Source organism: Typopeltis vanoorti, chromosome 19, assembly GCF_054136105.1.
Source record: "Typopeltis vanoorti isolate ZY-2024b chromosome 19, IOZ_Tvanoo_1.0, whole genome shotgun sequence".
NCBI classification, from domain to species: Eukaryota; Metazoa; Arthropoda; class Arachnida; order Uropygi; family Thelyphonidae; genus Typopeltis; species Typopeltis vanoorti.
This window is the reverse complement of record NC_143567.1, coordinates 54,143,552-54,170,478: the sequence shown is the minus strand read 5'-3', so window position 1 is coordinate 54,170,478 and position 26,927 is coordinate 54,143,552. Positions and strand designations below refer to the sequence as shown.

Here is a 26,927-nt window from a genome sequence, read left to right as displayed (position 1 = left end):
AATTTTGATATTTTATTCAAACCCGTATACACTGTACTTACAGTGTGTATGTATATTTCAAAAGTTGCAGCACCCCTACGATTTCAAGCTACGAGCCACTACAGATTTTTATTTTATTTTATTTTATTTTTATTACATTACATACATTTGTTACAGTTATTACATACATTACATACATTTGATTACATATGATATAACATTATTTACATTTGTTTACATATGATGCTTACATTACGTACATTTGTTTACATATAATACATACATTACATACATTGGTTTTCATGTGATACGTACTTTACATGCCTTTGGTTACATATGATACATACTTTTTATTTTTATTATTTTTTTATTTTTATTTTTATTTTATTTTTTGGATGAGATGTAATTTCTCAACATTCATCCTCGAAGCTTATCTGAGGATGACACCAGTTGGTTGTTATTTATTGGTTTGCTTGCTGTGTTAGGAAGCTACGACATTTATTATTGAGAAATTCGCGCACGCATACGCACGCGCACACACACACAGACACACGCACGCGCACGCGCGCGCGCGCGCACACACACACACACACACACACACACACACACACACACACACACACACACACACACACACACACACACACACTAACTTGGAATGTATTGATGCGTCGCTGAACTGGAAGCCTGAATGAATATATTGTGTTTCATTAAGTTTGTATGGTATTTTGGGTGCGTGTTTCTTGTTCATAGTATGTCCTTAGAGCTCTTTTCAGGCTATTGTAGTTTGTAAGGTTTCTGTATTCGAATGGTAATTTGTTTATCATGCCTGTGATGTAGAAGTTTCATGTGGCCTTTCCGTAGTGATTATTGTATTTATATGTGATATAATTAGTTCTGTGAGGCTTGTTATATGGTATGTATTTCTGACTGTCCTGTAGTTGGCATCGAAATAATGTTTTAGCAACGCTGCATAGTGACATAAATGTTTTGCTGTCAGTATTTTGTGTTCTGACATTGCAGTGTATATAAAGTCGTTATTGTCTCTTTGTTACCAAAACATCGGTTTTATCATTTTGTACTGTAATAATAATAATAATAATAATAATAATAATAATAATAATAATAATAATAATAATAATAATGGTGAATGGAGGAAAATACTATCCGGTGAAACTGCGTGAGCGTGTGCGCGCACGCTTATATGCGAGGATGGTCTCTATCGTTGCTCCCACCAATTATTATGGCGCAGTGAAGGTGTTAATATTACTGTAATTATTTTTTATATTTATTTACCGATATGAGCAAACAGTGTAAGTTAGATTTCTTTTCAAAACGACCGAAGTTTTTGAATAGTATTTTGATTAAAATATCTTGCATGTAACCATTCCTTTTCATATCTCCTTTCTGATATTTTTATGAAAATTTTCATAGCGGTTCCAAAAAAAAAAAAAATGAAATAGTTATATGCAAAGTTTCGCATATAAATCTCGAAAAAGTTTAAGACCGCCCTATTATATGCAATAGTCTGACCAGTTTACTTATATTGGTTTCCTCACCTGCACAAGCTCTATCGAGAGGGCGCTGGAGGGGAAAAAAAAAACTTTATGGTTTTCATTAAACACACACTGTGTTGAGAAGATAAACGATTGTTGTATGAATTTATTACATTTTCCCATCAGAAATACAAAAACAAAGTTTGATTTTTACATGGAATTTAAAATTATAGAAATTTGGGCAGTTCTGATTGGTTCGAATTCTTTCCGCTTGTGACAAATAGCAAACGATCAGATTAAATAACTACGCGTTTTAAAGAGTAAGCAGCGATTATTCTATGTTTTTATAGAGTTTGTGCCGAACTATTTTGTTTATAGGTTTTTGTAGCTACGCAACAAAAATAGCAGTTTATGATATGTTGCGTCTTATGAATAAACAAATGTTAAGTGTATGTTGGACAGCATCTGTGAAACTGCAGTTTCCTAGGTTAAGGGTTCCTTTGCGATACTTACGTAGATGCTATTTTCCTTTGCAGTGTTCGTCCCATAGAAATATTCATGCAAGGAGTAATAGTTTAGCCAACTCCAGTTCGAATAACACAATATCATCATCTGCTCCGAAATTGCAGAGGAATCCGTAAGTGAATACAACATGGTATACAGTTCATGAGTATTATTATTTCTTAGAATAAGTAGCAAATGCCGTATTAGATTTGCTGTTATCTTAAAAGCAAATGATATTATGTAATATGTTATATAATGCCCAAATATGCTTAATTTCACAAATTCAGTCAGCATGCAGTGAAAGTTTCTTGAATTTCTTCTGATGTTCGGGGGGGGGGGAGATATGATTAAAGAACAGGAAGAAAAAATGTTAAGTAATTCAATAGTTTATTATTATTTATACTTGGCCATCATAAATACTTGTACTAAAACATTTTCACTTTATGTATAAATATTCACTGTAGCCTATGCAGTTTGACATACCAAATATGTAACGAAAAACCCTAATTGAATCCTATTTCTTAATGTGATCGTTCACTAGTATTCTTCAGCATGAATTATGGAGTAAATGTTGCCTTAGGTTAATTTCGGGAAAAGTTAAAATTAAAGGGAAAATGAGTGATAAAATATATCCCGACGTGAGGCTCATTCCTTGATAAATTGACTTTATGAAGTGGGTTTAGTTTATGTATATATAAAACCATATATATGAATGAAACATCTCAAAGTATCTCATGTTTTCAATTTTTATTCTTATATCGCTCGTCAATTACTATGCAATCGAAAATTATATTACTAGGATCTAATCATAAATAGCATAATCCTGATAAATGTGACCCTCTACACCCCTTTAATAAAAGAAAAGCTTTTCTAACTAGAACACAAGAAATTTGTAGGTATAATACTCCTATGCATGGTTGCCTTAAGGTGTATGCTAAGTAGCACAATCTGTCCTGTCTGCTGCCTTTAACTGAGAATAGACTCAGAAGCACATTCTATCACTCAGAAAGGCAAGATATTTGGATGATGCCCTTATGTTCTGTTACTTAGAGATGTTACTTATGTTCTGTTACAATCTCTTAGAGAGCATGACAAGTCATTACATTAAGAACCCTGTCATGCTTTCTAAGAGATTGCTGTTCTTATCAATCGAAGTTCATCTCCAGCACCTTCACCACCACTCATGATACAAACAAGCCTATGGTTTGACACTCTAAGCCTGTTTGTATGTCATGAATGGTGGTAAAGATGTTGGAGATGAACTTCGATTGAGACTTAGATTTTCTCTATGCAGTGGCAAAATTTTCCCTCCTTCCACTCTTCTGAATTATTTGTCACTCTTGTTGAAAAACTTTCATGGACATTGTGATTTCCTTTGTACATTCCCTTATTAACATAGTCTCACACCTTTATTAACCTTTTATTTGTTACTTACAAATAAAAGGTTAATAAACTTTTATTAATAATGAATAGTGCTGAACATAACTCTTTGTTATGTTCAGCACTATTCCCCATCCCTCAACTTCAGTATCTGTGATGTGCAGAATGGTAGTAATGATTTTTGAGTTAAATTTATGATCCACTTGTTTCTATTTACACAAGCTGGATTTATAAAGATTAATACAGTCCATACTTATATACAGGTCAAAATCAGATTTGAATTGGGTGGTTGTTTAAAAGTTGAGCTAACTGTGGATGTCTACATAGTTTATTTTTATTATTATTATTATCTGAGACCTCCAGGGAGTCAAGGACTCATCGAGGGAGGCTGTAAATTATCCAATCCAGCTATCATACCTTCCCTTAAATTCATTTACACTAGATGCACTCACTATCCCTAAGGGCAAAATTTTCCACTCACTCACTGCTCTCTGAGAGAAAAACCTAGCTCTTACCCCTTTCTTGACTGAGAACAACTTTAACTTCCATGGATGCCCCCGTGTTCTCTCCCTGCCTTCCATATAACGAAAAATTTCATCATTTGAAATGCTATAACACCCATTCAAAAGTTTATAGATCTCTGTCATATCACCCCTCTTTCTCCTGTTAACCAGAGTCTGCAATCCATATACTCGCAATCTGTCCTCATAATCTAAATCCCATAATGTAGTTTGAAAAGATTTAAATGTTATTTGGTAACTTCAAGTGTATTGAACATTAAAATGAAATTATTTTTTTGTATCATATAGAGGAAAAATTTTTTTCCTTTTTTATATATATTTAAAATTGTTAAAATAATTTTTCTCTGTGTTGGCAAAGTTGAGTTGCATATATAATGAAATTAATGTATCTGAAATTTTTAAAAGAACATTCCTGACTTAGCAATAAGTAAAAGTAAGTAATGGATGAGGCTTGAATGTGTTATTTGAGTCCTGTGCTTGAACAGTCTTTTATTTTGTTTAATTTTTTATTAGGTATTATTTATTTTGTGTTCATGATGTTACAAAATCTTACGTAAATAATTCAGGTACAACTAATATCTGCAGTAGTATTGTAGTGAAAAAAGTGACATAACATTTGCAGAATTTTCAAAAATACGAACAGCAAAATATCAATTTCAGGATAACCTAGACTGAACAATTAGTCTGGATTTCTGAAACTTCAAAAGAGAAACAAACATAATTTTATTGAAGTTAGATTTCCAGACTTCTTACACAGCCAACAAAATAAGATTCACATAAAGCATATGTTTGGACACAGAAAAATTTTAGTTTTTACCAAAAGAGCTGTCAGTTGTCTTTTGCTTTAAGTTTTCAAAACTAATTGTTCGTATTTCAATTTAATTCAATCTAGCATACCTTTTCAAATAAGTTTGGCACAGTCATAATGATAAAGATTTGTTTGCTTCATACACTTTTAAAACATGTTATGTTACTGTTTAACGTTGTAGATGGTCGATTTAGTACCTTTTTGTATTCTTCAGTAACATCTCTGGCATTTCAGTGCTCAAAATCGTTTTGTTTTCACTCTGAAGCAGTAGCTATTTCTTTAACCCAACACTTAAACTTCAGTAATGGTAGTAGTGAATGCAACCAACTTATTCAATAATGGTCTTTTTCTCATGATTACAAACAATTATGCATTCAGATTCTCTGATTATTATAAGCAGGCAGGCATGCAACAGGCCCTTGGCAGCTTGAATCATTCCACAGGTTGTGTTGTCAGTAATTGGACTACAAATGGCCATTCTGAACCTAGACTTGTGAAACTCTGTTATATAATAGGGTTCTAGTGCAGACTGACAGTCTAAATTTGTGGAGAGTTTGGATGAAGCTGCTTTTCAGCCATAGCCCCATGTAAAGTTTGCCATTAGCAATTGAGGAAATGAACAAAGGAGTCTTGCATTTGTTGTTGTTGTTGTTATGATGGGTTTGCAAGAAACACTGCAACTTCCTCATGTTTGAGTTGTGGGAGATTCCACACAGAATAGAAAAATCCAATCCAAATCTTCCAAAAACTTGTGGCTCATCATTGTAATCTACCTGATGTAAATACAGGCTACTTACTAACCTGAAAAGTGAACTGCAACATTTACAGTTCACACAAAAATAATTCAATTATCTGAAGACTATTATTTCTCGAGCATCTCCATCCATGGAGCCAAAGACTCATCATGAGAATCCTACACTAACCATCGTTCACACAATACCCATCACACCCCTCCTTGAATTCATTCACCAATGAAGCACTCACAACTACCTCTGACAACTATTCCACCCTCAGCAAAAAAAAAAAAAAAAAAAAAAACTAGCCCTTAATACCCTTGCTTACTATAACTTTCCAGGGGGTTATACCTTTTTCTCTTCTTTCCATCCATCCTGCCATGTACTTATAAATGTCTTTGTTATCAATCCTATAATCCTCTTTAATAGCTTCTATCATGTCCTATCATTATTTGCCTATAAACTAGTTGTTGAAGACCATATACCATCACTCTGTTCAATCTGTTTTCATAGGGAGCATTCCATAGACCTGCCACAGTCTTGGTTACTTGCCTCTAGATTCTCTCTCCCATTTCATTCCAACAGAATCCAGGTTACCAGATTTGTGTGGAGTAGTCTGGATGTGGCCTTATACAAGTTAATAATATCCTCCCTATCCCTGCTGGCCAATGTGTTCAACAACTTAATCTGATGTGCTGTTTTGACCACTTTTACAATATGTCCACTAAACTTCAATTCTCTGTTCACAGTCGCTTCCAAATCTCTAGCCTCATCAGTTTCCTGGTTCATTTCCATCATAATGCATAGCTTGTAATCTCATCATTCTAAAGTCTTTTTTAAGTCATGGCTACATCTTCATTTTTATCACTCTTCCTGCTTTTACCTCATCAACAAACAATTTAATATTTTCCCCATAAATTATATGGTGGTGGCAAAACTTTTTTCATCCAGAAACTCAGGTTTTTTAATCTTGAAAAAGACATACCAGCCATTAGAACACACACATAATTAACAGATATATAAGACAACAAAATTACCCCTTTTTGGAATGAGTCGTAACTGGTAACGAAAAATGGGTGCTGTATAAGAATATTAAATGCAAAAAACAGTGGCTTTCTCCAAATCACACTCCAATTCCAACACCTAAAGATGGACTTCATTCACAAAATGTTCTGTTGTGCGTTTGGTGGGATATTCATGGAATTATTCATTACGAACTCATGGAACAAGGTAAGACTATCACAGCAGCCATCTACTGTGAACAATTAGAGCGACTACATCAAGCATTGTTAATCAAATGTCATGTGCTTGTCAATCGAAAAGGGGTAATTTTGCAGCAAGATAATGGAAAACCACATTCTGCAAGAATGACTTAAGAAAAAATTAGGCAGTTAGGATGGGAACTTCTACCACATCCTCCATATTCGCCGGATATTGTCCCTAGTGACTATCACTTATTCAGGTCCTTAGAACACAGCATAAGAAATAAAACCTTCCGTTCGCAAGATGATGTACAAAGGAGTTTGATATCATTTTTTGCCTCCAAAGAAAAAATTTTTTTCAAAAATGAAATTCTAAACTTAGTAGATCATTGGAATAAGGTTATAATTAATGATTGGATTATATAATTGAATAATGTTAATTTTTTCTTTAATAAAATTTACATTAAAAATGTAGTTCAAAAAATTTATTACTTTCCGGTTCCCCTTATACTAGCCTTATAGCCTGAGCTGCTTCAGCTGTAAATTCAGAATAACCAACCAAACCCTGAAATCATTTCCTATATCATTGATGTACAAATTGAACAGCAAAGGACCAAGTACTAAGCCCTGCTGTACTTCACTAGTCATCTGCCTCCTCCCAGACTCAACACTCTATACACAATCTTTGATATCTGTCCATCAGCCACTCTTATCCAAATATCTTCATATTCATATTTAGATATAACAAATATACATATTCTGGACTCAAAATTAAGCTTTCTCTAGATACTTCATTTTTCTTGATTCAGAAGTCATGTGAATGAGCTTATACTGTAATTTTTGCAGACTGTTTTCTTTCAACAGAAGATAATACATTGTAATGATATTTCTGGACATGTAACTAGTTTAGTTGTAGACATGCACATGTTGAAACAAGTACTGATTCCTGTTTCAGAAGGAAACATGCAATGAAGCATATAGTACATATGTTCCTATCATCACACAAGACCTGTACTGCTATACTACAGGCAATTGTGTTGTGTCCAATACAATGGTGCATCTTATAAGGCAAAAAATATGGTATTTTTTGTACTTTTATTCATTTTTCATCTGATCTGGAACTATGCTCTAGGGATCAAACATACCTTTTTCAAGCCACTTTAGACCTCCAATAACTGGGTGGTGGTCTCACAGTGGGTGATGAAATTCATCTATTAATGAAAGATACAGACAAATCTGAGTCTATGCTGGGATTCGAACCCACAACTGGTTGTTTTGTGAGCACTTATGCAAATCTCTCAGCCAATCAGGCCAGATGGTATGTCAAACATGCCATCATTCCACAAGACATTCGACTTTGTTGCTCCCATTCCTGCACTCTCTCATATCACCATTGTTTGTCTTGCATCTATCCTGATAGCCTACATTTCCATGGCTTGACCTCCACCCCACCTCCTCACTAGCAATAGATTTTGTTCCATGTTTTTGCTCTCACTAAGATGTAGACCTTTCAGCAAACTCTCCCATCCTCAGGTTTGCCTCATATACATACACAAACATCTTCTTTCATGTGTAGGTATCATATCATTCGTAATTGTCTCTGTTCTTACCTCCTTATCATACCTTGACCATCCATTTGCAATTCTACCACTCATTCTTCCATTTCACTATCTGTAAACATTTCTGTAAACATTTAATTTTATTTTGCTGCAATCGATTTTATTCATAATTTTATAAAACAATGCTTATTGAGTCATTAGGTTGAAATAATAACCTGCTATATATTTTTCCAGTTTCTGAAAACTTCACATCACTCAAAAAAATGTGGAGATAATTTTTTAAATTGGTATGATAAGCTTGGTCAGTGAAAAGTTATTTGGCTGCAAAATCAGTTTACAGATTTTTATATGTACACCTGTATAATGGATTGTTTTTCTGTTTAATCAGCCTGACATTCCTGTGACTTAAAATTCTCTTACTTAGCCCATCAAGTGGTTTAAGTACATTTTCTATAACACTTGTTAAGAGAGACCTCCAAAGAGTTAGGGACTCATTGAGGGAGGCCACATATCACCTGCAACAGCTATCATAGCTTTTTTTTTTTTTTTAATTCATTCACTACCTCCCAAAGGCAATTCATGCACCACTCTGAGAGAAAAATCTAGCTCTTTCACTCCCTTCTTAACCACATTAATTCTCAGCTTCTATGGATGTCCTTCCCCACCTTCTATAAAGTGAAAAATTCCATATACTGGTATTTTGTATGAACCTTGCAGAAATCTGTAAGCCTCAATCATATCATCCCCTTTTCTCCTGTTTATTAATTGTATGCAGCCCACAAATTCCCAATCTGTATTCCACAATACTAATATCTTTTGAACTCTCTCTCTCTTTTTACACCATCACCATGGAAACCAGAAGACCAGACCTATGCACAGTAGCCAAAGTAAGATTATATCAAGGCCTTGTAATGAGGTAAAATGATTTCTTTATCCTTACATGAGTTGTATTTGCAATCTTTGCTATATGACCCTTCTCTAGCCTGATCAGTCATTTAGCATAATCCCATTGATGTAGTATGACATTGGATATCTCATTACACCAAAGTGCATGACTTTACAATTACAAACATTGAACTGATAGTCATTTTCACATGTTCACAATTCCATCCTATTCAAATCATTCTGCACGTACTTAATATCAGCCACATTCCTGATTACCTTAGCTAACTTTGCATCATCAAACAGCTGTTGCAAAGATTGAATAACAATGGACCAAGAACTGATCCCTGTGGTACACCACTGGTCACTTTAAATCTTGAAAACTTACATCCCCCACCACCATCAGACAACACTTTTTGATATGTCAGGCAGGTATCCTCTTAGCCAAAAACTGTTTTATAACCAAATCCCATGTTTTCCAATTTATGCAAGTCTTCCACGGCATATCCTGTCAAAAATGTTTGCTAAGTTTGAAAGTGTCATGTATCTATTGCCCTTGTAACTCAATGACAACGTTATTCTAAAATGTGATCAAGTTGCTGAAACATTACCTTGTCTCAATAAACCCATGCTGTTGATTGCAAAGTATAAATTCTCTGTCAACCAATTTCTTTATGCGAGCTTTACCAACTTTTCAGAATCTTCATCACCACTCCAGAGATACTGATGGGCCGATAATTACTCTTTGCACTACCCCTGTGCGATGGGATTATCATGCATTCTTTCCACTCCTATGGAGTCTTCTCTGTTCTGAGACTTATTCAGTTTGTGCAACAGCTCTGGTACCTCCTTATACACCTGAGTTTCTGTATCCAGTGAGGAGCTACCTGTGAACTCAGTGTTGCATGCATAACTTTTAAATTATGCATGCAAGTTATAACCTTTAATAAAAATGCATTCCATTGACCAATCTCTTCTGCATCTGTCACTGATATACTCATTCTTTTACTTGCTGCTTATCCATCAATTCTTTTGCATTCTCTTTAGCTTGCAGTTTCTTTTCATACTGATACTTGGCTTTCTGTACAATACTTGTAACTTCTTGCCTGCTTTATAACTGATATCATCCTTATGCATATAGTATTCCTTCCACGTTTTTTCTTAAGAAGTTCTTGCTTTATAAGATAGCATATCCATTTCACTCCTACCATTTTGCATCACTTAAGTTTTTTAAATTCTTCCCATGCACTGTTGATATCCTTCTCATTTAGCAACCAATACCATGGGACAGAACCTAGAATACTCCCCAGTTGATCAGTTTTCTCCTTCTGTAGTTCAGTACCAGCCTTTTCTTAATTGAACATTTATAAATTTAGCCACTTCCCAAGCAGAACAGTCACGTCTTTACTGAAGTCCCCCTCTGAAACTATAATTATGTCAGATACGCTTTGAGCTAGACATTCCTTCATCAGAATGTGACAGGAACTGTCACATTCTGAAGAAGGAAATTGTTTTGCATCAGCTCAGTAAATTCAGTTTAATTTTTCTCATGAGATTTTACTACTACCAAATCAGTGTTTGGATAATTAGTCACCATGATGATTACTTATTTTGCACTGGTCATGTTTATTTGGTAATGCATTTTGTCATTACTAGCAACTAAGTCTGTAACAACATTCCACCATGTATTTAATCTTATTACACTCCGCCTCACACCATATGGCTTCAAACTCACAGCTGCATGGTAATCTATGACTAATATTTGCAGTCATAGCTTTCTACCTTGACTGGACTGAAATCAACCAGTACCATTAGCAGCACATATACTCTTCTGCTATCTTGTTTATCCTTCCTAAGAATACTGCACCCTTTAGACTCAATACCACTTAGTATACATACCTTTGATAATTAAGTCTAATAATGCCTAGAGTTTGAGCCCCAAAGTATTTACCAAGGCAACACACTACCCTTTGTTTCTGATACTGCTGACATTCATATACAGGCATAAGTTACCCACATACTTCTTTTTTTGTATACTCTCTTCTGTGGTCTGTATGACCCAGTTGACAAACTTGATCTCTTATTTATAATTATTATGTAATGCTTTACTTATCCATATATGCTTGCACATGTTTAATAAGTTTGAGCTGGTATGAACACACGCATTCTTTCCCTCATAATTGTTTCCATGACGGTGCACATTCCTATCATTAATATCATTACGTAACATGGTTGCTCTTATGCTCAGATTTTCAGTATTGCTCCCATCATAATCCAGTTTCCCTAACTTTGTTAGATATCATACTAATTAATAATTTCTTGACTACTGAAACCAAATGCATTCAAGTGAGACAGTCCTTATACAAATCCATTCTTCGTTCAATCAATCCGTACATCCAAAAATGTGCATGTATTTCTTCTACACAGTCCTATACATTAAATTGTTTGCCATCATAGCCCTTCTTAATTCATTTTTATCATAACCAGATAATATACTCATGATTTTCACTTTCTCACATTTGCCTCTTCCAATTTGCTTAGCATAATTTTACATAAGATTTAAGTAAAATGTTTTTTAAGTAAAAGAACAGTTACATTGTTTTTTTTTATTATAGAGTAAATATTACCTTTGTAAAAGGAGGTGAACGCATTACTGCAATAGCCAAAGAAGGAGATACTTTGCTTGATGTTGTAATTAACAATAATGTCGATATTGATGGCTTTGGTAAGTTTTTAAGATGCTTGTTTGTCTCCTGTAATGTACGCTGGTGTAAAATAGCTAAAAACAAACTACGTTTTTACCTGTATATGGAAAAAAATTTTCATGACTACAACCACCAAAAGTGGACATAAATTTATTGCCAGCATACTAATAATTATATTTAATAATAATTAACTATTAATAACTACTTCTTCCTCTGAAAGTTTATTTTTCACTTGGTTAGACTATAATAAATTTAGTTTAATCCTTTATCCAAGTGTGAGCAAACTAGGAGATACTGGGATAGGAGTGTTAGCTTGGTCCACCTTTACTACGAGTTGCCTAGTGTTGTACTACCTTACCCCAGTAAGGTAGTACAACACCATATTCAGTCCTGAAGATATTTTCAGGTGCAAACTTTGTTTGCTCACACTTGGATAAAGGATTAAACTAAATTTATTATACTTCTTCTTCTTTATAGCACTTTTTTATTCCGCTTGATGCAGGATCCACTGTGATTATGTGACAATGGAAAATCCCAACTGACTTGTCTCAGAGTCGGGCATTGGGGGTGGGAAAGGGGGAACAATTCCATGGTTGTAGATGCATGTGTTTACAGAGCCAGTTTGCCTGTTCTGGGGGATGAAAAAAACTCCCAACCTCCATATGCGACCAGATAACTCACCTTTAGTCCAAAGAGACCAGATAAAGGTAACTCATGTCTTGCACAGGAATTGAACCCAGGTCTTTCCAACCAAAGAGCTTCATTTATACCAACTGAGCTACGGAAGCTCTTAATTTTTAATAAATATTATTATTACTGAAAAAATCTGTTATAAATTTCATACAAATTAAATTGCAATACATTTTGGCAAATGTTACAAAGGATGCAGTTAAGGAATTAATGTACAGTGCTTACAGAAAACTATACGGAGAGACATTTCAACATGGAATATATCCACCCCAAACTGCAATGCAGCTCTCATAATGTTGTACTATGCTTGGCAGCAAATGATTCAGGAGTTCTTGAGTTAAATTGGCCCACTCCTCCTTCAGAGCAAGGATAAGGTCTTGTTTGTTTACTGGAGGGCAATTTCAAGCAGCAGTCCCATGTTGCATCCCAAAGGTGTTCTATGGAGTTGAGATCTGGGAAGTGTGCTGGCCACTTGATTTGATTAATATCCACAGTCTCCAAAAGTATCTCCACTGCTCATATACGATGTAGTGTGCCATTGTCAATAAAAATGAATTGTTTGCCTATAGCATGATGGGACAATTGAACATGACGTTGAACTTTGTTGCAATATCATTCGTCAGTCATAGTCCATTTTCCCAGCACTTGTAGCTCAGTACCTCCATTAAGCCTAATGCCTCCCTACATCATGACCTCAGCACTGCCATATCTATCCCTTTCAAGAACTTATTGCGATGGTAAGCAGTACTGTTGCGCCCTGAATGGTTTTGGTTCAGAAAGAAAAAAATCATTCAGGGCTTAACATAATAACAAAAAAAAAAAAAATGAAAACTTGGCAAAACACACAGGAATTTTTACAGTCTTATAAGGTAATGGATTATAGTAATGTATCAAAGCAGCATGTCATTTGTTTATTTTAATGAGCAGAAAATATTGTATTTTTATCACTCTATGGAATTTGCTTAAAATAGTCTAAATCACTGGACAACTTGTAAGATTAAGTACAAAGGTCTTGTACTTGCTGGCGTATGACCCGAGGCAGTGTGGTTCACAGAAAGCAAAGTCTATGGAGAGTCCGAGAAATTACGCTCACGTAGCAGAGAGAAAGTTAAGAGAAATTCATGAGGACTAGAATATCACAGCGGCGCGTAGGAGTTCCTGGAGAAAAAAAGAGGGCATTGTGCGAGGAGAATAAAAGGGGTTCCGTGAGGACAAACGAGGCTTTTTTCTTCGACTTCCTGGTTTTGGATCGTCTCACCGAGGTGTGCCTGGAGCTTCCTGGTCGTGCGAGCAGTGCGATAGGCAGAGATGAGTGGCAGCAAGAAATTGAAGTAGTCTCCCAGCGATACGGCAGACGGAATTCCAGCACGAGTGAGCGAACGTTTTCCTAATAAGCGTGCGTGAGCTCGTAGATGTCCCCCAATGAAATCTCCGAAGATTGAAGTAGCCATGTTGCGGATGAGAAAGCCTATCCAGTAACAATACAACGCTGCACGTGGGATAAGGAAGGAACCACCACTCGGGCATAACAAAGGCAAGCCAGACCTGCAGACCTAATCAAGGTTTAGTGAAGGTAATGTAGACTTTTGTTACCTAATTACGAGATCGTATGGAAGGAAGGAAATTAATATGTAATGTAATTTATGTCAGGACAATGCAATATAGAGAACTTTAAGTGAATAGTGCAACTTAGTATGACCTGATATCCATTGTCAATTTGAACTAGATTGAATTGTTAGAAGGAGGTGAATCTAAATGTGTGCATATATAAGAATACTAGTTAGAATTTTATCGAACCTTAATTTACATAGTAATCCCAGAATATAGAGGAATATCTGTAAGAGAATTTTGTATGTTTGAATGCAGTGGTTAGCAATGTGTTTGAATGTCACTTAAAGCATCCACTGAGCTGCTCTTAAAATTGAAGTAACCTTCTTAATTTAGTATTAATATGTATAAGTGAATTATCTAATGTGTATTTTGATATAGTTATAGGATGTATATAGAGTGGATAATAAACATGTATTTTTATCTCAAATCTGAGTCTTGCCTGATAATGAGTCAACTCACCACTCATTAAAGTTCGAACCTAACAAGCGGGAGGGAATTAAACATTAGAATATTGGCCACGACTGATAGTGGGAATTAATATATATGTGTAAGATTAATGGTAACATTTTCCTGAATAGTATTTCTAATCTATTATAGGATATAGGCTGGCACAGCTATAAAATATAAATTTGTCTATGTCCAAAAAGGAGACAGAACCAGAGTCTAGGTAAAAACATATTACGACTGCAAAATATAGAGTGATAGAGAGAGAGAAGGTATATAAGGAACGTACGATTGAGTAAGAAGAATAAAACAAGATATAACAAATGGCGCAGCCAGCAGGATGTGATTAGCCCCCTTAAACTATATTAAATTTCATTGGGAATCACAGTGAGTTGGTATTGATTCATGTCAGGCAAACAACATTTTGATAGTAGTAGAGATTTGAATTAGTGAATTTTTTGCATTATTGTGAACTAAATGCAAGTATGTCTATCCCAGTAAGCTCAGAGAATAATGATCTCCCAACCTTTTCAGAAATTAATGATTCTGAATTTTTCAGAACTATTAATCCGCAACAGGTTTCTCCCCAGTTTTCGGGAGAAGAATCTGATGACGTATTAGCGTTCTTTGAATACGTTGAGGAATTAAGAAGAATTGGTCGATGGAGTGAATGCCAACTGCTTATTCTGCTACACAGCAAGCTAGTTGGAAGGGCTAAAACCTACTTCTACTCCTCACCAGTTCTAAAAGAAACCCAAAATTATAAAATGTTTAAAGATGCTCTAGTATCTCGATTTTCGGGAGTGAGAAGTGTTGGACCCAATTTGTGGAAGCTTCAGAAACTAGTGCAGAGAGAGAAGGAAAGTGTAACGGATTATTATAACCGTATGTTGGCCCTTGCCAGCACACTAAGTGTCTCTAGCACTGACCAACACCATCTCAGCTGGGCAGTCTTCCAACACTTTAGAACAGGTTTAAGAGTCGAGAAAATGCATTCGGAAAAGGGATATCAAATTTAGATGAGTGTTATAAAGCAGTGAGAGAGAGAGAGCAGCTACTTGATATATGTCCCACAGCCACCGTAGGATCCGTTAACATGATAAGAGAAGAGAAAGGTAATATCAAAGGTCAGAATTTTAAGGGAGAAAAACAGAGTAGAGAGAAACAAGGATGAAGGCAGAACCGAGACAGTTTGCCAATTGACCACTAACACTCAGAGTCTTAGCGAAGTTCGCTCACTCATTAAACACTAAGTGGAAATATTACAAGGCCTGTCTTGGAGCGCCTAGATACTGTAATCAACGAGTTGGCAACAGCCTCAAAATTAAATCAAGAGAGCTCTTCCTTTCAGGAAGAAAGGACAACTGAATTGATTCACAGGGAATTCGAGAAACTGCAAAGACCGACGCTTGAAAAAATGGATTTAGTTATGCAGAAACTAGCGGAACTATCAACTAATGGCCATAGTAACTCTCCTTTGTCATCAGACGGAGACATAGCAAGAGGCAGTTACAGACAACTCCCAAGATGCTTTAGCTTTAATAAATTAGGACATCTAGCTCGAGATTGTTTTAGCAGGTAAAGATTCGCTAATTCAAAATTTTGTACAGAGGGTAAAATTTCTTTGCACTAAGCAAACACGGGGGGGGGGGGGTAAATAAGGATCAAAACCAAGATAAGGGTATTACAGTAAATGGTGTAATCTGCGGCAGAGGGGTCAGATTGATACAGGTTCACAAGCTTCAATCATATCAGATACGTGTTTTAGGGGATTAGACTCCTATGTAAAAGGAAAAGTCAAACATCTGAAAGATCCGATTAAGTACTAGGAATATCTGATTTGGTTACCCATGCAATTAAATTAGTTAGGTTGAGAATAGGATTGCCCCAACATAGGTTAAATGTCTGGCACAATTTCATAGTCCTTTTCATAGTCAAAAGATTCTCTCTCTAATTTAGAAGTAATTCTAGGGGATGATTTCCTGACAAAATTTAACTTCAAATGCGACTATTATAGGAAGAAAGTCCATTTTCAAACAAAAGGTGGGAGTAATAAGGAATTGGAGCAAGACCAAGTTATAGATAAAGGAGCCCACTCACACCGGGAATATCAAGAAAGTGGTTATCGTAAGCCGATTGAGGGAGACACTAATTTCTGCACTCTAAGTGATCCTGAGCAAGAGACAGTCTCAATATTAAAAGACACCTCGGATACTAAGACCATTGTGAAGGGGGGAAGAACACAGACAGACTTAAAGAGTACCCACCTGTCTGAAACCGGGAGTGTTGCAAATGTAACAAGTATGAACCTAGTTCACTTTGAGAGGAAGGCGGAAAGAAAAAAAAAATTTCAGTTAAGATAAAATTTTTTTCTAGAAAGGGGGGGACCTTTGTTGCACCCTGAATGGTTTTGGTTCAGAAAGGAAAAAAATCATTCAGGGCTTAACATAATAACAAAAAAAAAATTAATGAAAAGAACGGCTTGCACTTGGCAAAACACACAGGAATTTTTACAATCTTATAAGGTAATGAATTATAGTAATGTATCAAAGCAGCATGTCATTTGTTTATTTTAATGAGCAGAAAATATTGTATTTTTATCACTGTATGAAATTTGCTTAAACAAGTCTAAATCACTGGACGACTTATAAGATTAGGTACAAAGGTCTTGTATTTGCTGGCATATGACCCGAGGCAGTGTAGTTCACAGAAAGCGAAGTGTATGGAGATTCTGAGAAATTACGCTGACGTAGCAGAGAGAAAGTTGAGAGAAATTCATGAGGACTAGAATATCACAGCGGCGCGTAGGAATTCCTGGAGAAAAAAAGAGGGCATTGTGCGAGGAGAATAAAAGGGATTCCGCGAGGACAAACGAGGCTTTTTTCTTTGACTTCCTGGTTTTGGATCGTCTCACCGAGGTGTGCCTGGAGCTTCCTGGTCGTGCGAGCAGTGCGATAGGCAGAGATGAGTGGCGGCAAGAAATTGAAGTAGTCTCCCAGCGATACGGCAGACGGAATTCCAGCACGAGTGAGCGAACGTTTTCCTAATAAGCATTCGTGAGCTCGTAGATGTCCCCCAATGAAATCTCCGAAGATTGAAGTAGCCATGTTGCGGATGAGAAAGCCTATCCAGTAACAATACAACGCTGCACGTGGGATAAGGAAGGAACCACCACTCGGGCATAACAAAGGCAAGCCAGACCTGCAGACCTAATCAAGGTTTAGTGAAGGTAATGTAGACTTTTGTTACCTAATTACGAGATCGTATGGAAGGAAGGAAATTAATATGTAATGTAATTTATGTCAGGACAATGCAATATAGAGAACTTTAAGTGAATAGTGCAACTTAGTATGACCTGATATCCATTGTCAATTTGAACTAGATTGAATTGTTAGAAGGAGGTGAATCTAAATGTGTGCATATATAAGAATACTAGTTAGAATTTTATCGAACCTTAATTTACATAGTAATCCCAGAATATAGAGGAATATCTGTAAGAGAATTTTGTATGTTTGAATGCAGTGGTTAGCAATGTGTTTGAATGTCACTTAAAGCATCCACTGAGCTGCTCTTAAAATTGAAGTAACCTTCTTAATTTAGTATTAATATGTATAAGTGAATTATCTAATGTGTATTTTGATATAGTTATAGGATGTATATAGAGTGGATAATAAACATGTATTTTTATCTCAAATCTGAGTCTTGCCTGATAATGAGTCAACTCACCACTCATTAAAGTTCGAACCTAACAAGCGGGAGGGAATTAAACATTAGAATATTGGCCACGACTGATAGTAGGAATTAATATATATGTGTAAGATTAATGGTAACATTTTCCTGAATAGTATTTATTATCTATTATAGGATATAGGCTGGCACAGCTATAAAATATAAATTTGTCTATGTCCAAAAAGGAGACAGAACCAGAGTCTAGGTAAAAATATTATGACTGCAAAATATAGAGTGATAGAGAGAGAGAAGGTATATAAGGAACGTACGATTGAGTAAGAAGAATAAAACAAGATATAACAGTACCACTTTTATGCCAGATCAAGTGTCCTAAAACAACTCATCTGTAAAGAGTACAATAGCCCACTGTGTCTTGTCCAATTTTTATGGCTACAACACTGTAGAAAACTTGCTCTACAATACTTTGTGATAAAGAGACACAAAGCACAGGCATATAGGCCTACTTAGCACAAACGTCTTGCCACAGTTTGTCGAGATAGCTGCGTATCTGTGATTGAATATAGCTGACTTGCAAGCTGACCTGCTATTGTGTGTCAGTTATGTTTTGCTGTTATAATCAAAAGCCTGTCTTCGTTTGCTGTGATAGGGTGAGGGCGACCAGTTAGCAAACGGCTAGAACAGATTCCATTGGTTTGAAATGCTGCCCAGAGCTTGGATACAATGCTATGTGAGATTCTAAACTCAGTAATTCTGTGGCCTTCTTCACGCTTTCCAATAATTATCTAGATGATGTCTTTGAGTCATTACAGGACATCTAAATTTGCAACTTTATTCATTCACGAAAAGCGCTTTCTTCAGACACCATTTGCTTAGCACAGCCTTTTGTATTTATGCTGTTGAGTGCTACCACACGACACCTTTGCATGCAGTTTGAAAATTTGAATGTATACATGCTTTCTACTCAAAATCGTCAGTTATACAAATTGCCACAAGCTGATTCATCTGAATTTGCAGTTGTAATCTTCAGTATGTTTATGTACTTAAGATGACTTATTAGTATGGATAGTTTCTGCTGTTACCACATCAAATTTTAACTAGACATGTAGAAATTTTTTTTCCATTGTTTGTCAAATTATGATAGACCAGACATTATATTCTTGTTTTAATCTCCGCAAATGCATCAGACCAGATAAACAAATTAGCTGAGCAGGCTGTTATAATTTATGTATAATACAGTTTGAATAATTCAAGATGAATTTTTGTATAGTCTGTATTTCTGTCATTTTCTTGAAGTGGTGATGGCACTTTGGCATTAAAAAAACTACATCTGAAGTCAGTGTTATCACATATTAACATGTTTTGGCATATGTACCCTACAAGTAATTTTGGTTTGCTAATTTTGCTCCTGCAGATTGTTTAATTTGAAGCAGTTTGACAACTTTAATTCATATCATAAATACAGGAAAACCTCGCTTAATGCGAATTCGATATGCACGATAATCAGTTAGTGTGATTGAGTGAAATGATACTGTTTCCTGCTTTAAGCGAATGGTTAATCAGTTAATGCAATTTTTTTGTTATGCAAAATTTGTTGTCGCCAATCCGCAGCGAACGGAAAAGCTGGAAGTCATTAAGAGACATGAAGTGGCCCCAGTAATGCAATGATTGTGCAAGACCTGGGATACAGCAAGTGTATAGTTTGGACTATATTAAATAAGAGCAAAGAATACAAGGAAAAGAAATCAGCACAATTGGAAAAGAACTTGGATTTAATGAACTGGATAATGAAGGTGTGAGAAACTTGCTTGATTCCCATTCAGAACATTTAAGCAAGATTAATCTCCTTCAACTTGAAGAACAACACATATGAAGAAGAAAAAGATAAGGAGTGCAAACAAGAAGAGAATGTTACGACTAAGAAGCTAACTGCAAAAGAACTTGAGCTAGTTTGCAATCACATTGAGTATGCTAAGGATATTTAGTTTGATGCTGATATGGAATGAAGCTTCGAAGTCTGCCGAAATCTTGATTAAGTGATTGCCAGCTATCACAAATTGCATGACAAGATGAAAAGGTTGAGCACGATTCAAACATCTTTACTTAATTTTTTTTTGTAAAAAAAAAAAAGTACCTCAATCAAATGTTTAGACATCAAATAAAAATTTAAGCAATTGATTTTTATTAACTTTGATGATTATGATTTGATGATTTGATGACTTACAGTATAAGCTATATCCTCTAATATAGCTTATACTGTAATTTTTTTTCCAAATTCACACCAACTGATGGATCAATTATAATTATTTCTATTGTTTATTGTATTTGCTTAACGCAATTTTGCTTGATGCGCATTAATTGATGAATTAATTAATCGTGTTAAGCGAGGTTTTCCTATAATACCCAAGACTTAAACTGTGTTTAAAAAAATGTGCTTGTCTGTGACAAGTGAGAATTTGTAGGTGATAAGTAAATATTTAAAGAGCACTCAGCCATAACTCCAATAACCAGCTGTTTGCTTCTTGGTAACATGCATTTTATTCATATTTACTAATGCAAAATAGAAATAAACCACATGCTGCTATTAGCAGTTGGTTTATTTTGTACCAATGATGGAATATTCAAAATTTGAACCATTAACTGTGGATATTAAAACACAGATATATTGCAGATTTTTATATGTCTATATATTTTCTCCAAATATGTAATTTCCTTATTGATTCTAAAAATATAACCAAATATTTTTGAATATTTTCTAAATTTCAGTGATGTTAGTTGTTACTACATTTAACATCACTGGTCTTGTCCATTCACCAAGTTTTGCAGGCAGCCGGAATTCAGAAAACCTATTCTATCTATCCCAATGGCTTTAACAGGCCTTTAAGGCCCACAACCTTCCAAGCATGCTTGGATTTCGTAACCGAAATACGAGGATAGAATGGTCACTCCTATGCCTCAAGGTATTCTTGACTGTATCCCTGTGTGTTCAAGGGTCCGGTTTGCCTGCTTGCGGGATGAAAAACACCAGATAAACTGGCGGATAAAACCCTACTGCCCGCGCCCAAGACCGGCTAACTTGGCTATGGCTGAGGAAGATCCTTCAGCTCCTCACGTCTCCGACGGGAATCGAACCTAGGACACTCCTTCCCCAGGCATATGGTTGCGAAGCGCAAAGCCACTAGGCTAACCGCGCGGACAGAAAACCTATTAGTGTAGTTAAATATGAGTTTAGACCTAAGGATTTGATTTTATTGAGAGGTTTTTTATGTTGATTTCAAATGTGTTTTATCCTGAACATCTGTTTATAATGAAACAGGAGTTTGACTTTTCAGTAGAAGTGATTCAAGACATACTATAAGCATTGTGAAAATTATCATATATTATTAGTAAATATATGTCATGTGTCACTGATAAAATGTGAGTTGTTTTTTTTTCTTCATGTCTCATAGATGGATACATTAATATATAAGTAGTTAGTATATTGGCTTCAGTATTGGTAGTAAATGCTATGGCTGATTTTTATCTGGTTAATTGAAAAGCTTGTGTTTAACATAAGCTTTTCAATTAACCAGGTCCACAACAGAACACCTGACTGTGATATATCATGTGACTCAATTTGACAAGGACTAGTGACATATTTTCCTTACTGGTAGGCCAGAACAAAATTTTTCAAGCCCTGATAATATCTAATTTCATTAGCACTCTCACTGAGCTGTAAATCATGCATGTTACACATCAAGTGGAAGTAACTCTTTTCTATTCTGCTATTCTCTGAATAGAATATAAAGAGTTACAAATGAATAAGAGTATGAGTAAAGATCATGAGGCAAATGTAATTTGGAAGAAAAAGATGTTAGCAGTGCCTGGGAAATGGTGAAAAGATATTGGGGGTAAAAAAAAAAAAAGTACGAGTCGGGGAAAAATCAAGTAGGAGTTAGATGGAAGTGCAGCATCATTAAGTGGGAGTTAAAGAAAATAAAGTGGTTGTGGATATATAAAGAAAAAGATGATCAGCAAACCCATGAGAAGTACAGAGCAGAGACAAGAAATATGACCTGTGTGATAAGAAAGACTAAAACTTATTATGAAAGGAAGTTAGCTGATAAAGTCAGAGTTTCTTCAAATGCTGCAAGTAAATGGAAGAATTGCTACAGAAAGATGATTTCATTAAGTGCTGATGGGGGGAGTAACAGAAGCAAACAAAAAAGTAGAGTTACTGAGCAATTATTTTGCAAGTATGTACCATCTAAGTGAAGATATTGCAGTACCAGATTGATTTTCACATTAACTGATATGAAAATAAAGATGAATTGGAGATTCTTGAACTACCATTATGGATTTAGTATTGCAGAACCTTAACACAGAAAAGGCTATGGGATTAGATTAGATGGCATGTCACTCTGGGAAGGGCAAAGAGAGTAGAAAAGGACAAAATAGTCCATTGTATAAATTAAGAGGCTCCAAGACAGAGGTTGCAAATTTTAGGCCATTTAGTATCTCAGAAGTGTTTGTTAAGGCATTAGAGAAGTTGGTAAAAGACAATTTTGAACTTGGATAGGAATATGATCCTTTATAGGAACAGCACATGATTTTGTGAAAGGTAAGTCTTGCCCTTTATTATGAAGTGAGCTATTGAGTTGGGTAAAGGATATAGATATATGGTGATACTGCTGGACTTATGAAAATGTGTTTGAATAGGATACCACATGAACACTGTTACATAAAGTGAAGCAAATGGGAGATCTGGATGGATGGATGGATATCTAAGAGGTAGTATATGGGAGAATTCAGAAGGAGTGACTAGTAGTGGACCACAGAGCTCGATATACTTAGTTCACTGCTGTTTAATTTCTACATTAGTAATATAGAAAATGATTTAAGGGTAAATATTCTGTTCTTTGTTGATAATGCAAAGCTATGAAGAGTGATAGCTAATGAAGTTGACTTAGACTAGCAGTATGGACAAAGAGTAATGGCCACCAGTTTAATGTGGGCAACTGTGTAAGGTCATGCACCTTTTGGAATCTGCACACAGCAGTCCAGATAGCCTTATTAAACCTTCTAAAGAGGAACAATAACTTCCTATCCCTGCTTGTCAGTGTATTCTTCAACCACTATATAATCTGATATGCTATTTTGGCCACTTTTGCAATATGCCTTATAAACATCAATTCCCTGTCATTATCAATTTCTGCAGTCCAATTTGCCTAGATTCCATGGGAATGAGGAAGCAATGAAGAGGATTAAGATATAAGCAAATGACTAGTTGATAGATGAAAAAGAGGGGATATGATAGAAACATAAGTTATTGAAATGGTTTTATCGGATTGACACTAAAGACTTTCTTTCAATTTGTGGTAAGAAAGGAAAAAACAAGAGATCACACCTGGAAATTGTGGGAGATGGCTTAACAAAGATGTTAGGACTAAGGGTGGTGAATGGGCTGCCAACAGTGTTGAGTGCTTTGTTAGTGAATGAGCACAAGAAGCGCAATAATTGTATGAATAATAGTTAGTGTGGACCTCCCACAGTTAACCTTGATAACCATTCTGTTTGGCCAGTGTTAAGCTCAAGATTTTTTTGCAAAATTGCATTTTTATGAATGATGATTTGTAAATCTCTTTGGCATGATTAGAATTTAATAAAAATTAGTTCTTTCAGTTGGGACTGTTTTAATGGCAGAACAAATTGTCTGCAGTATGTATTCCAAAGGGGGGGGGGGCAACTAGAAGTTATTGTGATAATGAATGATGTTATAAAATGGACATTTTTATGGTTTGCATTTGTTAATAAACAATTTCTCATGCTGAATTTTTTTTAAATAGTAAGTTTGAAAAATTAGCTAATAAAAAAATTTTTATATAGGAGCATGTGAAGGAACTTTGTCGTGCACAACATGCCATTTAATATTTAAAAAGGAAGATTTTGATCGATTGCCAGAAAAGGCAACAGTAGAAGAATTGGACATGTTGGATTTAGCCTATGGAGTTACAGATATGTGAGTTTTATAATAGTATTTGTAATTTAACACCTTTTAAAATAACATTTTTATCTGACATTTTTAAATTTTAAATTTGCATACTCATTAGACAGCTTGTTTTAAGGTTAATACATGCTAGAGGAATAAGAAATGTAATATACCTGCATTTCAGTGATCCTTATTGTTAGGCATAAGAGGAGGTGGGGGTGAAACAGAATTCTAATATTTACTACATTAGTTCATATTTAAAAAAACAGCATAACTGCTAAAGTGTGTAAGTATAAGTAATTTTAACATGTGGGAAATATGTGTAGAATTCAGAATACTTCATGCAAGAAATGAGATGGCAGGGTTTTTTTTGCATTAAGCAAGGACAGAGGGCAGGGACAATCCTCTAATTTCTTTTTGCTCTGAGATCAGGTATCGTTCTTTGCGAAAATTTGCATTAAGGCAGTCTTCACCTCTTACTCTCACTAAGGTTGAGTGCATTCTCAGAGTATGCTAGATAAAAGGCATTGTCCTAATTCTGAAACCCGTTTCTTTCCAGAGAGAAGAAACTGATAGACTGAGTTAACTGAGTGGATAGTGCTTGCAATCTTTTCTCTCTCAACACACTATTGTATTTAAGTTGCAATGAATTTCGTTGCGTACCGTGAGACCACCATCCTATTGAAGGCGTAAAGTTTCTTGAAAGAAATTCCATGTTTGTTTTCCAGTGCAGGATTTCCTGATTATTTATCACATAGTTTACTACAGAAACAAAATTAGTGAAACAAAATTCTATTCACTGAATAGCATTGAACCTTAAAGGTCCTTCTGCAGTATGTATGCCTGCTGAAATAATTCCTAGAAAAATTCTAGTCATTGAATATAATGGACCCTAAAGGTCTTCTGCAGAGCTACCATTGAGGAAATCATCACAAAGCTATATAGATGTGTAAAAAAAAAAAAAAAAAAAAAAAAAAAATTATCCAAGAAATATTCTTGGATAAAACATGTTTTGTACATTTGCTTCTTCAAATAAAATACATAATTAATTATTTATTTCTGCATGATGTTATTCATAATTACCAGCATTTGCCATTGAGAAATCCAGATTCCTTTTTAGGATTTACACAAAAATGAATTGACTCTTAAAAAGCAGTTATACTCATCGTCAGGGTAATGTGTTTGTTCCTTCATAGTCCTCTCTTTCAATTTTATTTAAAGGCAAATGCATGTACCACATTATAAATATTTCATTTTATATGTTGGAAGACATCAGTGAGATGAACAATAATAGAAATTTGAATACAAGAGCACAGAAAACCAATTACATTGCATGTTAAGGATTCTGCTGTATTCACATAGTAGCTAGGATAAAACATATTTGTGTGTGTGGTACTCCCTCCCTCCTGCTGTAACTTGCTTATTTTTCTGTTCTCCTGCTCAAATTTCTGCTGTTCTTTAACTTGCACTGATGTTCTATGCTGTGTAAAATTAAATATTTATGATTGAGTGACTTTTTTGTCACGTTTCCATTTAAATATGGAGGTCCCATAGGAAGAAAGCTTCCCTTATAAAGAAGTTTTCTTCCAAATGACAAAAGTAGATGTACAGTTAAAAGATTATAAATCAGATCACAAAATTACATTGTACATATTGCTTTCATATGCATACTCTTGTTAGGCATTCCAGTGGCATGATTGAGTGATAATTCAGAGGGGTATAAGGCTATTTGAGTACATCTAGCCTTACACCACTAATTAAGATAGTAAGAGCTGCATGATGGTATAAGTAGAACAACAAAAGTAGTATCAGATTTTTTTTTTTAATAATGTTGGTTTGAATGAGACTTTCTCATAACTTCAGTAAGGAAAGGCGACTTATTTTCTTTTTCAAAAAACTAGAATCATAAACACTGTTATATCATGCTCATATTTTATGTTCTAAACCAACAGCTAAGGCGAGAACTTCTGAACATCAAGCATTTATGCAACTCGATGGTTTCTCAAAATGGTATATACAACATATTTTTTATTTCTACAAACCTACCTCAAACAACCATGAAATAATATGGAGGGTTGCAATCCCATACATTTCTCGCATCTCTGAGCAAAAATTCTTAAAAAATAGTGTAGTAGTTACATTCATTCCTTTCAACAAACTCTCCTATTGTTTACCATTTTCTAAGGATAAAAGATCTTCTCTTTTATCCATCTACCAAGTTCCTTTCTTGCTTCTGACAGACTGGATATTCTGTAGAGAAAAATTGCAAGAACACCATCAAATTCTTGACATATACCCTTGGTGGGGGGGTACAGGATCTTATGATAGTACTATATGAAAAGTCACATCATTAACTTCTTATCAGCAATTTTCTTCCAGATTAGCCTGTTATCTGCCAACATTGCAATATATCACATCTTATATTTCTGACTTCTAAGGCATATATCAATCCACCTACATCTCAGTCTTCCTCTGGGTCTTTTTCTTGCAATCCTGGCAAGGAACATTTGTTTAGCTAATTTTTCCTCTCTCATTTTGTTTAAGTAGCCATGCCACCTGGGATTAGCTCTTCTAACACATTCCTGAATGCTAATAATGTTAGGTTCTTTCCTAATAGCCTCGTTTTTAATATGATACTGCCATTGATGCCATCTGTTCAGTCCCCTAATTTTTCTTAGGGAACTCTCATATCTGTGGTCTCCAGTCTTTGATCAAGAGTTTTATTTATTTTTTCCTTTTTTCTCTTTTTTTTCCTTT

The 26,927-nt window shown here is 35.1% G+C and overlaps 1 protein-coding gene across 2 annotated transcripts in view; it reads left to right on the top strand.

Moving 5' to 3' along the window:
* The first annotated feature begins 1,801 nt into the window (after positions 1-1,801).
* The window catches only part of Fdx2 (Adrenodoxin-like protein 2, mitochondrial Ferredoxin 2), a 44,143-nt gene continuing 19,017 nt past the window's right edge, over positions 1,802-26,927 (top strand). Inside the window, exons 1-4 of one of the 2 annotated variants that reach the window (XM_090408873.1) lie at positions 1,802-2,112; positions 11,681-11,790; positions 24,068-24,200; positions 24,730-24,781. In XM_090408873.1, the coding sequence (XP_090264999.1) occupies positions 1,892-2,112; positions 11,681-11,790; positions 24,068-24,200; positions 24,730-24,751 (486 nt within the window). In that variant the 5' untranslated portion in view covers positions 1,802-1,891 and the 3' untranslated portion in view covers positions 24,752-24,781. Of the gene's footprint in view, positions 2,113-11,680; positions 11,791-24,067; positions 24,201-24,729; positions 24,782-26,927 lie in introns of those variants that run through there. The other variant, XM_090408872.1, reaches the window with a different exon arrangement.